We start from the raw sequence: 17,451 nt of genomic DNA on the forward strand, positions 1-17,451 counted from the left end.
AATATTGCTTGTGATTATATCTGACATTTTCAGGGGTTTTTTTTCAGGGCTTTTCCCCAGTTGTGTTTCACGTTAACTTCAGCCTCAGATAACCAAGGCAGCTTTCACAGCCTATCTGCCTCAGAAAGCACTCTGACTTTTTTTTCTCCTAGAGTACAGCTTGGGTTTATTCAACCAGAAAGAGCAGAACTAGCAACGTGTTCCTTTTATGCCACACACAGCGGCAGGCAAATACCCTGCAACTCAGCCAAAGATGGTTTGAATTGCTGGATAATTGACTTAAAACCTTGCACTGAAATCTGGGTTGGCAGATCGCGTGTGATTCTCTCTTCCTCTACCTTGCTTCTTTGGATCACAGCTAGCCTGAAGGCACCCACATACCCAGGGGATCCCCACCTGCAGCAGAGGACGAGGCAAAACCAATGGACAACTCTGCAGCGGTGGCTCTGACATGGAGCACATGGCAGGTAGCGGTAAGATAGCAATAAGGTGGATCCCACCTGGAGACCACCGCAAGGTATTCTTCAGATTCAGGAACAAGCTCTTGTCTGCATCGATTTCTGAAGTGACTTTTTCCACCCTATCTTTGGGAACTGATACAACCTCAGGTAATTTCCCACAGGCAAGAGGGTGGCGGGGAAAGAAAACGCGAGACATGGAGACAAGCCATGAATCCCAAGAAGGACAGCGAGCATCTCCTTCCAGGCCACTACAATCTGGGCTTAGTACACAAACCCTAACCTCAGCTTTGGTTTTGTTTGTACTTGCTAGTAGCAGGTTTTGCTGTCCTTACTCCCCAAATAGCATCAGTGAAATCTACAGGACTCTTTACAAACTACAGCTTTTTCTCTAGGTAAGTGCTGACTCTGAATCTGGCATGAAGCTGTACTTTCAGCAGGAGAAACATTAGAAAATCCCTGTTTGATATCAAAGCCTTCACAGGTTTCTTAATAGTCCTTCGTATTTTTCTGTAGTTTTGTAGAATTTTAGAAAAGTTTGCTAATTTTAAAATAATGTATTTATTTAACCATGATATCTATCTCTCTCTTTAATTGCTGAGAGGATCTGTAGTACAAATCCAAGTTTTCTTCCATCTCAAACTGGTACAGTCCAAAGCCAAGAATACATATATTGCTAGCTGGAAAATAAAGCGCCCTTGATTCCTAACTTTATTTTGGACAGTCCACTCCAAGTTATTAAAAGCCAAATTCAGTAGTGAGAAAATATATATAGCTTCAGCTGTTTTGTGTGGGTTTAAAGTAGTATTTGCTTTATGAGTAAGAGATTCAATAATGCATATATTTACATAAAAATAGTTTTGACATTTAAGTTAACTTCTTGCCAAGCTGGTGCAAAAATGGAAATGTAAAAAGCATAAGCACAGAAATAAGGCCCTATGCTGTAAGTCTGCTATTTACAGGTAACTTTTTTTTTTCTTGGCAATAAGACCTGAACAGTATGTTTTATAGCACTAGACCTAGCCACTCTGAGTCAATTTAATGTTTATGGAAAGTGCCAGACTGACAGTTCTAGATGTATACTCTCCATGCCAGCATGTAGTTGAGCTGGGGTAGCAGCAAGGAGAGTTTCCAGAACCTGGGCTACTGATGGACCCAGGTCGCAGTTCTATAGACACGACAAAATTCGTGATAGTACAGTCCAGTACACAGCAATGCATTATTTCTCAAGCCTCAACAGGCTTCTGAAGAGGGTGGCACCACCAAGTGCTGCGGGAGAGCATGGAGCTGAAGCACCTAGCACAACTCAAAGCCCCATATACCTATGAAACGTCCAAAACTTTCAAACCAAAGCTGTTCAAAAGACCAAGTCTCTCTCACAGCAGGTTTTAGTATCACAAAGCAGATGTAGATTTGCAGGAGGAGATAACCTGTCACTCTCGGGGCTTCTAGGCCCCTGGGACAGGATGAGCGATGGAGAGCCAGGAGCCCACGGGGACCTGCCTTGCAACTGCAGAGCCCAAAGCAAACCACAAAGGATCCAGGACATCTGTCTCAGCTTCACAACCTCCCAGTGACACATGTGCAACCAGGCTGGCCAAGGACCAGCAAACTGCCTGGCAACAAGCCTTCACAGGTACCACCACAGCTTTGCCAGAAGAGAATCCTCTCACTGGAGCACCTTACTACCTTCAGCCATCCTCAACACACAACATACGTACAAATGTGTACGCTGGAGGATTCCCTAACAGCTCCTCTGAACAAGCATACAGAAGTGATTAATATTCTGTCCTTATCTACTCTCCACCTGAACTATCTAGCTCCTTTAGCCTTCTCTTTTCTCAAAGCCAAGGAGGAAAAAGAAATCTCTAATGCTCAGTTAGGGTAGGTGATGCACAATACAACATCAAGCAGATTACTTAATTGCATTGTGGCAAGCCATAGGAGCCCTACTCTGCTAGATCTGGGGATGACCATGCAGCAGTCACTAAATAATTGACGAGATGGACAGAAAAGGTTGGAAGCTGTCTTTTCTACTACAGTAACCAAAACTGTTCTTTATTTCTTTTTTTTTCCCCAGAGCAATTAGTCAGCTCAGGGATGTCAAAACATATAACTGGGCCACAAGACAAATTACAGTGTAAGTGCTGCTGCTTTGCCAATGACCTAGCAGGCTTGGCCCAGAGGTTTCTAATGTTTGAAGCCTCATGTCCGTTGTTCAGTACTGCAGTACTTCTAAGGACATTTTAATAAAGATGAAATGACAGGCAAACCTACCTGCATCGATCCTTCACATATATAAACAAATATCCAACAAAGCCTGGATGACCAAACTGATGACATATTGGTATGAAAAGGAGAAATACAAAATACGTACATATACATTCATTAAGCCTTTGGTCACCAATTCAGACCCTTTTGCAAAATTTCATGACAACTGGCTCATCAATACTTAATACACTGTCTCAGATGAATGCTTCTGGCAATTAAAAAGCTGTATTTACATTCTAGTCACCCTACAGCATCATAAATAGATGAAAATATATAAACAGAAGCAATTAATCAGAGCTGGGGATAGTCCTGATCCTTACTGCAGCCTCATATGTTACATATTTTTTCTGCCGTGATCTCACTAGCAATGCATCACTGTTTTTAACCACTCTGAGCACTGATTCTCCGCTCAGCAGCTGTGTTTGTTTACAGGGCTAGAAATTAGCACAGGACAAATGGACTTCATCCAACTGAAATTTTTTTTGGCATTTTCCACTACACTTCACAATATATTGGTCCTCATAGTCCAATTATGTATTTGCCACTGACGCTGGCCAAGGAGAGTACATAAGCAAAGATGGTGCTCGCTAATACTGCATGGGGATGCTTTTTATTGCTCCAAACACGGGCTCCCTAATTACTATCCACGGTTCAGACACTTGTAGCCAGGCGAGTCCACTAATGCACTGTCCATACTTTTTTCACTAGGAGCATAAAGAACATCATCATAATCCATCCTGCACTTTGCACTGTGCCAGTTCAGCAAGAGTGATGAAATGCAATGATATTTTATACTTAAAGGGACCCGCCAGTGCCCTTCACACTTGTAACTGAGCTCCCACAGCCAATTCAAAAAGACTGTAAACCAAATTCAGACAAGTCAGCCCTAATATTGTTTTCCATTTCAATATCCATATGTTTTTTCAGAGACGGTTATTTAAAAACAAACAGAAGAGCAGTCCTATGCCCCTACATAGTTTTAATCTCCTTGACCGTTTCCTTAGCATAGACTCGGAGGGTGCTTTGGTTTTCCCCATCCCATTTTAGAATAAACAATTATAGAAGAGTTACTGATTTCAGCAGGACACGGTAGCAAACACTCCTGCCGTAGTTGTCATACACCTGAAGGTAAATATAATCTTAAATATTTGCCCTAATTATTCAGAATATTTTTGTAAGTGACCCCTACTTATGCTGGAACTCACATAACAGATAAACACAGCGTGCTTTAAGTTGTAGTTTACAGACTGTTTATGTCTTCCACACTGCTAAAAATACTTTGGTTCCATCTTATAAACTGTATTATACAGAAACTACCAAACAGACTCCTGGACAGCTGCCGAATCCCGGTATTCAAACAATTTCTCCATGCAAATATCCACAACTGTCTGTTAATTCACACATAAACCCTGATCAGGCACCTCTCTGGAGAGAACGAGGTTAAAAGCACTATGCAGCTTGTCAAAATATATGATCTCCTGGGGACAGAAAAAGCCCATTTCCAGGAACATTTGCAGGGCACAGAGTTTCTGACGGATAACCTCTCGCTATTTTTAACTTTGTTTCATGTAACAAAGTCTATATTTCTCTGATAGTTTCAAATAATAGCAGTGATGATGTTCTGACATCACAAGATGCACGAAGAACCCTGTCAAAGTAATATATTACACTTTGCTGTGTAATTATGGTATGTTGGAGCAGAGTGTTGGAAAACTTAGTATAACCATTAGCTGAGCGCTGAATGTTTTGATTGTCAGACAGGTTGTATATGATGCAAATATATGACTCAGAAATGATTTCACATAAACATTTTGGTAACAGTAATCTGACTCATAACCTCCAACATAGAAAATAACAAGCTGCACAAAACATCTGTGCGCTCCTGAGCAACCCCAGCTTGTAGCAACCTTCACAAGCCTCACAGCACAGAGAAACCAGAGGGTCCCATCCCTGACGACCCGAAGCCACGAGGTGCTGAAATCTACTTTCCCAAAAAGAGTCAAAGCAGGAGTAAAAAAGGCCATCAGTTGCCACCAGGGATCCCTGCTGAAGAGCTGTGATAGTTTATGTCATCTGATAGTCTGCCCAGGTGGACATTGCTTGGTTTAGGTCCACATTTAACAGGGGTAAGACGGGAGGAAAGGTTTGTTCTTATTCCACTCCACAGCTTCACCATGTCAAATACGACACAATGCACAATTCTTCTTCTATTTATTTTCTCATTCATTAGGAGATGGACAGCTTCTTTCACGGCCCCCTTCTGAAGACAAATGTGCAGTCTTGAGTGACAAGGAGGATTTACTGTCTGTTATTTCAGAGGAGGTTTGCCATGTTTATTCTGGAAAGAGCCATGAATTAATGAACTATCTCTTCAAGCCTCAGTGAGTTGGACCTGCCAGCTCTCTGGCTGCCAGAAGAAACAGACTGTTTTGGGACCCCATAAAACTGTTTTTACTGAGACTAGCGATAGCAAAAGTATCAGGCGAACCCAATCCCAATAGCTCCTGAAACATAAAGGAGTCATTATACTGACTTCAGCCATTACACTGCATTTTTATTCACAGTTTCTCAACAAAACTATCAGTTAACTCAGAACACTTATTACTAGCTTCCCCGCAGTATGGACATTACCAAAAGATGACTCTGCAGCATGGACATTTCCAAAAGACATCACTGCCTTGCAGCATGGACTGCACCAAGAGTCAACCAAGCCTTTACTACGCTCTCCAGTACTTTCAACTGAAAACTGTGCTACTCTGTGACCACCTCCATTCCTCCTATTTGGCTCCCCTTACACTCACGTACAAGATCTGCTCTTCAACACACGCATAAAACCAGAGCCTGCCCCCACGCTCGTGCTACCACCCACTGCACCCAGCTGCCTCCCGCACCGTCCTGTCGGAGACCCAAAAGGAAGAGCTGCTCTCTTGTAAAAGCCATCACTTAGGACAAACAGTAGACATCTTATACAGACAGGACGTCTGGTGGATATTTATGTTGAGGTGGCACCCGCGGAGATCCCAGGTGTCACCAACGTTGAGCTGTTCACAAGCACATCTGAGGAGCCACGTCCCTAACCGGGGGTGGCTGCAGATGGCACAGACTGTGCAACACGCATGAGCGAGGTTCACAAGTGGGAAGGACTAAAGCCTACGCCAAGTGAGAACCTGGGGTCTCCAGCTGACTGATGCTGCAACCTGAAGAAGGACGGGTTCCACCGAGTAAGACCCTACTGTACCGACCCCAGGAGCCACGTGGGGACCTGCCAGGATGGCAAGGCAGTGCACAGTTTCACGGTTCAATCAGCAGGACTGGAAGCAAGAATTTCAGAGACCTCATCGCAGCCCTGGTCCGGTCATGCCCTCCAAGCCTCAGCTGAGCCATGTGGAAAATGAGTATAGCAGCGATTTACGTTTGTGAGAGCGCGCTGTGAGACTTCAACACTTACGAAGTGTTTTGAGGTCCTGAATAAAAGACAGAGCACTATCCTTACATTGTCTAGTAAGTAACGAGCATTACACATCCTGCAGAATGGAACATTTTTGGACTGGACAGCTGCTACAATCATTAAAGTGTAAAAACTATCACATGCAAGAGACAAGACACAGACCTCTTAAAATGAAAAGCTCTATTGTTGTGTGTAAAACAAATGCATTTTCTCTCCAGCTATCTTTCATAGCGTAATAAGCTGGAACTTCCTTAAATATGAGAACTTTTTTACGTCTCCCTTTTTCCTTCACTCCCTTCCCCCTCTGCATTTTTTTTTTGTGGGTTAAAAAAAAAAAAAAAAAATGAAAGGGCAAGCCAAGAGATTCACAATCACCAAAGCCTGCAGAACATACAGTGAATTTTGGCAGGACATGCATGTTTATCCTTTTCATATGCTGTTTAAATTATTTTTATAAACAAGTCATTATCTTGCATAGTCATTGCTTGGTCCCTTTCATGTCGAAGACGTTTGATGTTACAATAATTAAGCAAAAGGGTCTGCATGCTTGAAATGCAGTCTCGAGATGATGGTTTGTGGGCAAGTGAGACTGTTGCTTTTCTAAAATGAAGGGGTTTTTTCTCCAAACTTCACTGTTTAAGACTAGCACCTGAATTCTGTACTTGCAGATACTCAAATACCTATTTCATAGCAGACGTAAATTTTATAACTATGCTCCTACTATTCTGCACCAAAATTGTGCGTGCAGGTTTGCAGAGAAGCCTCTCACTGCCTGCAGACAAACATGTTGAGGAACCAGGCTTGGCACTGTGAAGAAGTCACAGGTATATTAAAAGCTTATAACGCCTCTTCCCACACCAAGAACTGTGTTTATCACGGATGAGCTGGACCACGCCACCAGTGTGGGCATAAGAGAAGAAACTTGAATGGGAAGTCCATGATAAGTTACAGAAAAAGTGTTTCCTCCTTTTTTCCTGCAGAGTATCTGGCGATTAAAGACTGCCGCTTCTATCTCTGCTCATCTGGATTCGGCCAGAGGGAGCTTGCGCCTCTGTGACAAAAGGAATTAAAGCTCTGATCACTTCTTTATTCCCCAATACTTTTAATGCACTTTGAAAAATATGGAAGTTAGGCTGCAGTAAGTGTTCATGTCCAAACAACTTTTATTACAGAGTTTACAAAGCCAGAGGCAGAGAAGTCTTTTGCATCTTGTACACACGTTACAGTTCAACATTTTTTCCAACACATTTGGACAATTTTATTCCTAGTAAAAGGACTGGGATTGACTGCATACCGCTTTACTCTCTCAGATTTCTCTCTCAAATGATCTGGAAAGCCCAGGAAACACAGGGATGCAAGAAGGCACCTCTGTTTCACACCGAAACTGCAAACCCTTTTCTCCCTCCAACATCTCTTGGCTTACGGGTGCGACTATCACAACCTGCCCACAAACTCTAATCTGTTCTCATTTTTTAAGTGCTCCTTGTTGCCTGGTGTGGAGCTAAACGCCTGTGCTTCAATAGACATTATGTCACCCCTTAGCCCTTGTACAAACAGAGTGTCTAATACCTTGGATGTATACGCCACACAAACGTGGTGCAGTAAGTGACAAGATAAGAACTCTGAATCTGCTCCTGCATACAGCAGAACACCTCACCACAAACATTTGCTTGCATGCTTTGAACATGGCATGTTTCACAGCCGACACTTGATAAAAGAAATTGTGGCTCTCCATTTGCCACCAGTAAGATTTTGGGTTGATCAGATAATTTTTCTTTAAAATAGGGCTTCAAATAGCTGATTCCTAAGTCTCTCATACTGCAACTGACCATTAAGATACATGGAGTAACACATCTTTGGAATACTGTGTGAAAAACCCTTTCTCATTTATTATCAGGAAATTTCACTTCTTCAGAACAAGTGTTAACACTGTCTTGATTAATTTGTAAAGCTATTCAAGCCATGAAGTACATCTGCATGCTGAGTATATTTCAAATACTGTGCTTCTGTTTTCATTTTCGAAATGTTTTTATTTATACACTAATATTTGACCTATGAATATTCCAAGTTTATATGGAGCCAGCTGTTCTAAATTCTGGTTATACTGAGCGTTCGTGCAAAACATCAGGTGATATCATTGGATATTTTTAAGGGGAAAGTTCATAGGAAAGCAGTTATGTATTCTTGTGATTAACACCACATTGGATCAAAACAGTCATGTCTAGCTCTCTGAAAATACAGCTACTGTTTTAGTGAGCAGAACACTTCGGCTCTGTCTACATTATCCTTTTTTGCCAAAAATTCCCACTGTTGCTACCACTGATTCAATTCTGTCATTGTGCTATGATGAACAATGCAACGTAAAATGAAAAGATCTGCAGGCAGCACTGTCAAAATCTTTGTGCCCTTAACAACAAAACGAAAAATATCCCATGCCATCACCAAATAAAAAACCCCAAAGCCAAACAAACAAAAAACCCCACCCCCAAACTTTACCCAACCCTCCAAGGCTGTTTCTCAGCCTGGGAGCCTAAGTAACTCAAAGTTCAGGAAATACCAGCCCCGATCCATAGCAGGTTTTAGGAATCAAAATTCGGTACAATGTACTAAACACCCCTGCAATTCCACAGGGGCTCAGTTTCTTTAATTAAGCTTTTTTCCTCCTGCAATAGCCCTGCGGCAGCTGCAGCCCCATGCCCTTCCCAAAGCCACCGCCTTGGGGACCAGCTCTGGGCGCAGAGCACGGGGCTACAGGGCTCCCCGGGGAGCCGGCACCTTTTTGGGGTGCTGGTGCCGGTCCACCCCTTCTGAAAATGCTGCAGCCACACAGGAGACGTCTGGAGGCACCACTCCTCACCCTCTGCCAGCCAGTGGCTGGAAAAAAGGTGAAAAGAAATAACCCGCTGAATGGTTTTCACGCACTGTCCCCTTGCCCTTGGCACATCACGGCTGGAGAATCCCAGTCCCAAACACCCTCTCCATACTTAGAATCCACGGGCTGGCTCAGGCTGGAAGGGACCTTCAAAAACCATCCAGTTCAACCCCCCTGCCACAAGGAGAACATTGTTCACTAGATCAGGTTGCTCAAAGCCCCATCCACCCTGACTTTAAAAGCTTCCAAGCACAGAGCATCCACAGCTTCTCTGGGCAACCTCTTCCAGTGTCTCGGCACTTTCATCATAAAAAACTTCCTCCTTGTAGCCAATGTAAACATACCCTCTTTCTGTTTAAAACCATTGCCGCCTCAAACAGGCAACCTAGCTGTGATCCAACACCAGCCTCCAAGAATCAGGTGCACAGAAGAAGACTTTCTCGTCCTTAACCTCAGCCTCCCAGGCTCTGGGGTCTGATGCCTGCTGAAATAAATGGGAATCCCTCAACCACGAGCCATTTTTCCATTCAGGCAATAGTGTTTGCTCGCTGTGTCACACTGCTATATAAACAATCAAACAGAAACGCTAAACGGTGGGCTGCACGTAACAGCATTACTGTGCATTTGCTGGAATACAGCAGAAACACACAACGGGACTGTTTACGTCCCACGTAACTCATACCTTCCTCTAACCCCTCCCCTCCAAGTTAGAAATGAGGCAAGATGACTTAAAAAGCATCATGCCTCCATGGCATGGAAAGTCTAAACACCACCTTCCTTCCTCCTAAATCACAAACACCACTTAAAAGTTTATATTTAAAACTATGAGAGAGAGCATCACTGCCACAATGTGCTGGGCTGGACCTGGCAAGGACCCGCAGCTCCTCAGTGGAGGTGCAAGCCTGCAGCAAGGAGTCCCTGCAGGAGCTCAGCACAGGACATCCACAGCAGAGCTGCCCAAGTGATTTTTCTGATGAAGCCATGTTGAGCTGGAAGAAAAATGCCAAAAGAAAACCTTTTCATAAGAAGCGGTTTACTTTCAGCCTTAAGAAAAAGAACTATGAAGTGCTGCTTTTATTTTTACCAAAAAAAATCCAAACAAACCAATCCCACCCCTGGGTTTGTATCTCAAACTGCAACTTCTTAGTTACTTATACATACAAAATTTGACTCAAATCAATCAAGACTACTTTGGCAATGCTAACTTCTTCCAATTACAATCACTTTTTGTTGGTGGTGTTGTAAGTAAGTCTTCAACATTTCATCCAAATTTAAGACAATGTAAACTTTCAAGCTCTGAAAAGTTTTCACAAGCCAAAGAATAGTCCTGCTAATGCCACACGGTCTGGTTCCAGCAGCTTAGTCCAGATGACACTTAGACCTGGGTGAACTGCTTACACAAATGTGACCCTCCACTCATTTCAGCAGTGCAGGTTTTGAACAGCAACTTCTCTGGGAACCACACATCTTCCAGGGCTCCTGGCCAGAGGCAGAAGGATGACTGCAGTCCCTCAAATTCAGCGTCCGGAGAAGCTAAGGACTTCTGAAAGACCGCTTGCCCTTTCTTTAATCATGTCGTCAGGCAGCTGCACGCTAGCAGGCAGCTCGCAAGCTACAACTACTTCAAGGAGATGACATAAATGAGGACCTTGAGCTGCATCAGTTGAACAGCAAATGTAAGGCTGCTCTCCGACACTTGGGATCTGTCTTGGCATCGAAGTCCAGTATACAAGGCTTGGCAGAAGTCAGTAAAGTCATTCCCATCATCAGCTTCATGATTTCTAACACTGGCCTGCTCTGGACACACGTGGAGGACGCTGCTCGCATGCCGAGAGCGCGAGGCTGTACACAGCCAGCTGGCTGCACAGCCGGATCTGCAGCATCACACACTCCAGTTATTCCCTGTGAGTAGATGTCCTGACCTTTACAACATGTGGCCAAGAGTATAAACAGATGGGATGACAGTATGAATGGTACGGTCCCGTCAATATAATCACGCAACGTCCCTGATACATCTTGGTTGCCTAATTTCATATCCCCTAACAGCAAGCATGATACCAGGAAAAAGACAGGTGGGCTGATCAAATCCTTCAGATGAAACAATTCACCTGCTTTAGAAAGGCAGGTGAAGATGCTGGAGCGCAGCTTCCCTCCTGTGAAAAGCCATGCGGAGCGAAGGCGTATTGCTTCGCGCCTAAGTGCTTGCCATGGATTTGTGCAAGATCATTCCTAGAAAGAAATCTGGTAGGTGATGGCTGCCAAAAAGATGAAAAGCCTGTTTGGAAGACACCACATCCGTAAGTTGCTGCTTTATAGGCAATGGGTGAGAGAGTATTTGTACAGCAAGCCCTACACCAACCTCCGAGCACTGAAAGGGATCACTCTTGCCCCAGCAGATACTTGAAGGCTTTCAGGGAAGATGGGAATTGCCTGGGGTGTTGGGATTCGAAGATAAAAGAGGCTTTTCACCATGGTTCCAACTTGAACCACATGGAAAAGCTTCAGGGATGCCTGCAGGACTGCCTGTCAAACAGCTGGGTTTCCCCTCATCCTTTGAAAAGACCTGTGGGTCTTGTGATAAAGGGGAAAACTCTCCAAAAGTATAGAATTACAGTGAATCCACGCTGCTAGTCTGCTACAAAAAGGCACCACACTGGATAACCAGGCATCATACCCCAAAAGCACACTTTTTATGGCCTTTATCTCTGGAAGGTTTGATGGGTTCAGACTTTTCCTGCACAGCTATCCAGCTGTCAACAGCCCCAGATTTGGGTCAGTAGGAGAAACCCACAAAGACTGTCATTGGATTCCTTGTTTTTTCCTGTGGGAAGCACATGGCTTTTTTCCCCTTGGTGTGGGTGCCAGGATAGGAAGGCACAGGTGAGGACCAGAAAAGCTTCTTCCCCATTTTGGCACAGGATTGCTCCACAGCACCTTTCATTAGACAAGGAATAAATCTGGCCACAGTTCAAGCAGCAAAGTCTTCGAGAGTCTTGTTTCTGCCGCTACATGTGGCACACACTGCTCTGTGAAGACAAAAGTCAGTGAAACGGGCTGGTGAGCAGCTCCCTTTCACATCAGCACTGATGAGCCAGAGGAGGCCAAGGGAGGCTTTAGACCTGCCCCAGCCCAATGTCTGCAGTTTGGTTTGAGCGTTGCTCCCTCTCCCCTCATCTCCCCGGACCAAGGGATAAGGGGGTGGCTGTGAAGAACTCAATACGTCTCTCGCTAAAACAGTTTTGACAGCAAAATACAGAGTTGCTTGCCTGAGTCCCGCTGTCAAACCAGCATCACTGCCTCAAAAAGGGAACTCGACAGCAAGCCCGGGTTGTTTTGTGAGGGGGAAGAAGAGATAACCCTATCTGGTGCCACGAGGAAGGCACATTAGTCAAATAGGAAACATTAATAGATGTTATTCTCCCAACAGTGCTGTGACAAGACATGCCAGTGCTACACTTATATCAACGATGTTTCTACAAGAAGAGCTGAACAGTTTCACAGGACACCCGTTGGCCCGCCGCCCCCAGCACTGATCGTTCCCCTGGCACAGAAGTTCGGAACCCTGCTTGGTCTGATAAATCCCAAACAGAGAGACCGAAAATGCAGATGTTTTCATCTGCACTAGATATCCAGACTTCCTATGTGGGAAATTGAAAGAAACAGGTGCTTTCTGGGTGTCTCACCCTAGGGAAAATGCCTGAAATAGACACTTTTAGGATTACCTTCTCAAAATAGGGATCAGGTTTACCAAGGGTAAATGATATTTTCTGTCAAATTATTTTTTGGTATCTAACCTGATAAATGAAGTTTATTATCTAAATCATCTGAACCAGGTTTATCTCTTATGTGTGCTTTTACTTGTAATGGGAACAAACACTTATTTCTACTCCCTGACACTGCTCTCCAGGTGCTTTATAAAACAAAGTGCAAAGCATCTCCTGGAAACCCTGGACACTCAAAGTTCCCCTATAGTCAGCACCTCTGGGAATCATCACCCACACCTTACAAGTCTACACTACAGTGCAGACATTACCAGGTAGGCAGGATAAATCCCAGACTCTACACTTCAAAGACTGACGTCTCTTGTCCTCCCTGTAAAGCAGCAATTCCCTGCAGCTGGAGAACCTCCACGCCCATGTCCCCCTTTTTTCACTTAACAACAAAAAAAAAAAGTAAATAAAAGAAACTGCCTCCCAGGTCATCACCTTTGAGCCTGGGACATGTCTGTGCTGTCTCGATAATCCAAGACCTCACCAAAGTCCCTCAACTTTGCAAGACCTCAACAAGGAGCACATATGGAATATGTGTGTTCCTGACCAACACATCAGGAAGGGCTGAAGCACTGCACCTTTAAAATCAGCCATGATTACAAACTGCTGAGTCTCTTTGGGCCATAGGGCTGGAAAAATTAAGTGTACTTTTAGAAGAACATCAACACCTGCAAGCTTTCAGGACAAAGCAAGACTTCTCCCCACAGCTGCCCCAGATGATGGCTTTCCAGCACGTCGAGATGCATCACCAAATGTCTGCCTGGTTCTGGGCTGCAGCAGAAGCAGGATCAGCACCTGACTGCAGGTCACCACAGCCACCCACGCTGACCTCACCCATCCTCAGGGAAACCTACACCTCGTATACCCACGAGATACCACACGCTCCCCGTCCTGAGGGAACAGCAAGGGCCCCTTGCCTATCTTTGGTAGCGGCCCCTTCAGTAATGGGAAGGGAAGTCTTTAAGGTTGAACACAGACAAAGCTCCTCAGAAGCCAGTATTAAGCAAGCAGGAGTTATTATAGGTCTGATCACATGCAGAAAACCCCAAATAAAATAATTCTGGCAGTGCCTGCTTAAGGAGACTCCAGATGTGGGTTTTCAGGGTTGCTTGGCATACGCTTCATTGGAATAGTCAGTGTCCTTGAGGTCAGGAAGTTTTCTTTTTCTGCTGCAATCCCATCATGTTTTGCTGCATTTTCTAGACTACATCTGATAAGCCGCTTTGACAGATTGCAGGCTGCCTTTCTCCCATCACACCTTTGGTTTCTATATTGCAATATAACCTTGGGCTTCCTCTAGTTTTCTGGCATAAATTACCATTTAGTGTAAAACAAAATGTCAATACACATGCGAAAGACCCCCCCCAAAATCCCCAACATGTCAGAGGAGCTACAGAAAACAGCCAAACAGCTGTTTGGTCTCAGCCCGTCGATTTGCCAACATTCTGGTAACAAACAATCACGTTAAATGACATTATGGTTTATGACTTGGAACTTGGAAGTTGATGAGAAATTTCTGCAGTTGATTCATACTTCCCAAGACTCATAACTAGCATTTCAATCGTGCTATTTTACTACATTACATGAATAATTTTCCTTGTTGTTACATAAGAGTCTAGATCCAAATTATCAGAACTGATTTGAATCATATGAATTTTTTTTTTTTTCCCCCCCAAAAGAAACACATACTTTCAGGTCTACTGTCTAATACGGCTCTCCCGGTGCTTCATAAAGTAGGCAGCTAAATATCTTCTGAAACACCACATGCTCACATTTCTCCCTGAAACCAGCTCCTCTGGGAACCACCCAGCCCCTTGGAAGCACCTTGCTCCGCATCCTTTAAATAAAAGGTGCTATGGGGATTGCTTGCAGGCAGCTACAGTCGACACCACGCTTCTTAAATTCACAGCTCCAGGTCCTGAAAGCCCCCGGGGCAAAGAACAGAGACAGCGGCAGCAGCTCTGTGTATGCAAAGGGCAGAGAGTTTGGGGAGGCTGGGAGGGGAGAAGCACAGAAGCAGTTGCCCTTTGGACTCGACACCCGTCCGGTATCCCCACATCTCAGGCTGCGAGCTAGACATGGAGCCCACGGGCTTCACTGACGGACAATTTCAGGACGTCTCAACCAAAAGCACCAGTGCTCAGAGACGGCAACACCACCTCAACACCCACAGACTAATTCTAAACGAGGAGGCTGGGACCCTGGCAGGTACAGTCACAGCAGGCGGAGCCCCGGGGGCGAAGGGCTGAGCACCCCGGGGCAGCTCAGCTCTGCCTGCAGGACTTGCAGCCACCTCCATTTCAACGTAGAAAAATCCTTCAACAACCCCTTGCAGCGCAAGGGGGGCACTCCTGACCTTCCACAGGATTTTCATCAGGTACAACAACTACACAGCTCTCGCTCTCAATGCATACACCGTGCTACAAAGCAGCTGAACGCATCTACCAGTGCTGGGAGCTCAGAAACTGCCCACTGCAGTGACATACCACTGCTCTAGATGAGGAAACGTAAAACAATTTGTAATTTTTTTTTTTTTTTTTTTAAACCAAGACAACCTGTTCACAGGTGTCATCGTTCTGGCACGTGGCTCCGGCAGCACTAGTGAAAAGACACAGTTTTCAGCTGACTGGCTAAGACACTTGAGCTTCATAGGAATTCCCTAAAAAAAGGAACTGCAATTTGCCAACTGAAATATTTTCATTCTCCACATTAGGCTGAATCTAATTACACTGTTTCCTTACAATTGCAGTCTAGTATTCAGGACTCCTTCAAGTAAAAAGCTTAATGGCTTTCCCACTGAAATGCCCACCTCGGAGCACTTCACATCCGTAACACGCTGACAGCACAATTTGTTTGAAGAGCAGGTTGACATCTAACAGAACTTCTTTAAAGATTTCCACGCAATACAGCTTTCTACTATGTTCCCGGGCTCCATCACCAGAATATCCTACACAGTCACATATTCATCACCACACTTGCTTAGACCTCTCAAAAAAAAAAAAAAAAAAAAAAAAATAAGAAACAGGGGGACACCGCGGAGTAGCATGGGATGTACTCTGCTCCGGCCCCAAAGGCACTATCAGAGTCCCGAGAATGAACTCACGCTCCAGCGTAGCCCTGAGTGCTGCCCAGGAACCAGAGCGTGGTGGGTTTAACCCTGACCGATGGGCTCTGACCACTGCCATCATAAATGACAAAAAGAATATTAAAATACTACTACTACTACTAATAATAATAATAATATACACTTGCTTTTTTAGTCTGCTTCGGGTTTTGCATTCCGGGGCGCTTTTTTTTTTTAATTTATTTTTATTTTTTAATTATTTTTTCTTTTTAATGATTTTTAAAAATTATTTTTCTTTTTAAAATTTTATTATATTTTCTTTTTTCTTTTTCTTTTTTTTTAAATTTCTTTTTAAGTATTATTTTTTCTTTTTTAACTTTTTTGAGAGGGACGGGAGGTCTTGCCCTCCGCCGAAGCAAGCCGCCCTCCCGCCCGAAGCCCCGGCAGCCCACGGCGGGTCCCACCGGGCAGACACCGCCCCCCCCCTCCCGCTCCCCGGGGCCACGGGTGTCCGCGGTCCGGGCGGGCTCCGCGCAGCCCAGCCACTCACCCAGGTTGACGAAGCTCATGACCATGTCGGCGTCGTTGAGGAAGGCGCTGTCCTGCGAGCTGGGCACCGCCGGCGGCGGCGGCGGCGGGGCGGGGGGGGGCGGGCGGCCGCTCCGCTCCGCGCCCGCGCTGCCCTCCGCGCCCTCGGCCAGGGCGTGGTAGAGCTCCAGCATGAAGCGCGGCGCCGCCGGCAGCCGCCCCGGCGGGGGGGCCGGCGGCTCCCGCGGCAGCGGCCGGGGGCGGTGGGGCAGCCCCAGCACCGAGAGGATCTCCCGCTGCATCTCCCGCTTTTCGTGCGACTTCAGCCGCCGGTAGAGAAAACCCGAAGCGGCGGCGGGCGGCGGTTCCCCGCCCTCCGCGGCCAGCGCAAGCTCCGCGGGGCGGCAGGCGCCGCTCAGCAGCGCCCAGCAGCAGCACAGCCAGGCCAGCCGCCGCGGCATGGCGCAGGCAGGCGAGCTCCCCGCTCTTCCCGGGGCGGGGGCCCCCCCACCCCCCCGCGGTAAGCTACCGGCGCGGGGGGGGCAGCCCCCGGCCAGAGGGGCTCAGCGCTCACCCCCGCCGCCGCGCATGGCCGCCCGCGGGGAGACCCCCCCCCCCACATACACAGACACGCAGCCCCCCCCCCCCCCTCCCCTCCCCGCCGCTGCTCAGGTGCGGCGGGGCCGCCCCCGGCCCTCTCGGTTCGCCATGCCCCTGCCCCGGGTTCTGCGTCTGGAGGGGCGAGGAGGAAGAAGAGCAGAAAACTTTCCCCCCCCCCCCCCCCCCCCGCAACCAGCAGCAGCACCCCCCGGGCTGGGAGCGAGCGGCTCCGGCAGCGGCACCCCCGGTCCCCGCGGGCTGGCCGGAGCGGGGCTGCCGGCGGCGAAGGCAAATCACCAGCGCGCCCGCCTCTCGGCGGGGCGGGCGGCCGCTCCTCCGGGGCGGGGAGCGGGCGAGGGCGCAGGTAGCGCGGCCCCGCGGAGGGAGGGGGAGAGGGAGGGGGGAGGAGGGGGAGGAGGCGGCGGGGGGGGGGACGGGAC

At 46.5% G+C, this 17,451-nt stretch overlaps 1 protein-coding gene across 1 annotated transcript in view; it reads right to left on the reverse strand.

Annotated features, from left to right (window-relative positions):
- The window catches only part of BMP6 (bone morphogenetic protein 6), a 93,484-nt gene extending 76,499 nt beyond the window's left edge, over window positions 1–16,985 (reverse strand). Inside the window, exon 1 of the mRNA XM_042806817.1 lies at window positions 16,434–16,985. Coding sequence (XP_042662751.1) covers window positions 16,434–16,872 — 439 coding nt within the window. The 5' untranslated portion in view covers window positions 16,873–16,985. The remainder of the gene's footprint in view (window positions 1–16,433) is intronic.
- Window positions 16,986–17,451: the final 466 nt, after the last annotated feature.

The sequence above is a fragment of the Tyto alba genome, unplaced genomic scaffold (genome assembly GCF_018691265.1).
Source record: "Tyto alba isolate M040663 unplaced genomic scaffold, T.alba_DEE_v4.0 Super-Scaffold_48, whole genome shotgun sequence".
Lineage (NCBI taxonomy): Eukaryota > Metazoa > Chordata > Aves > Strigiformes > Tytonidae > Tyto > Tyto alba.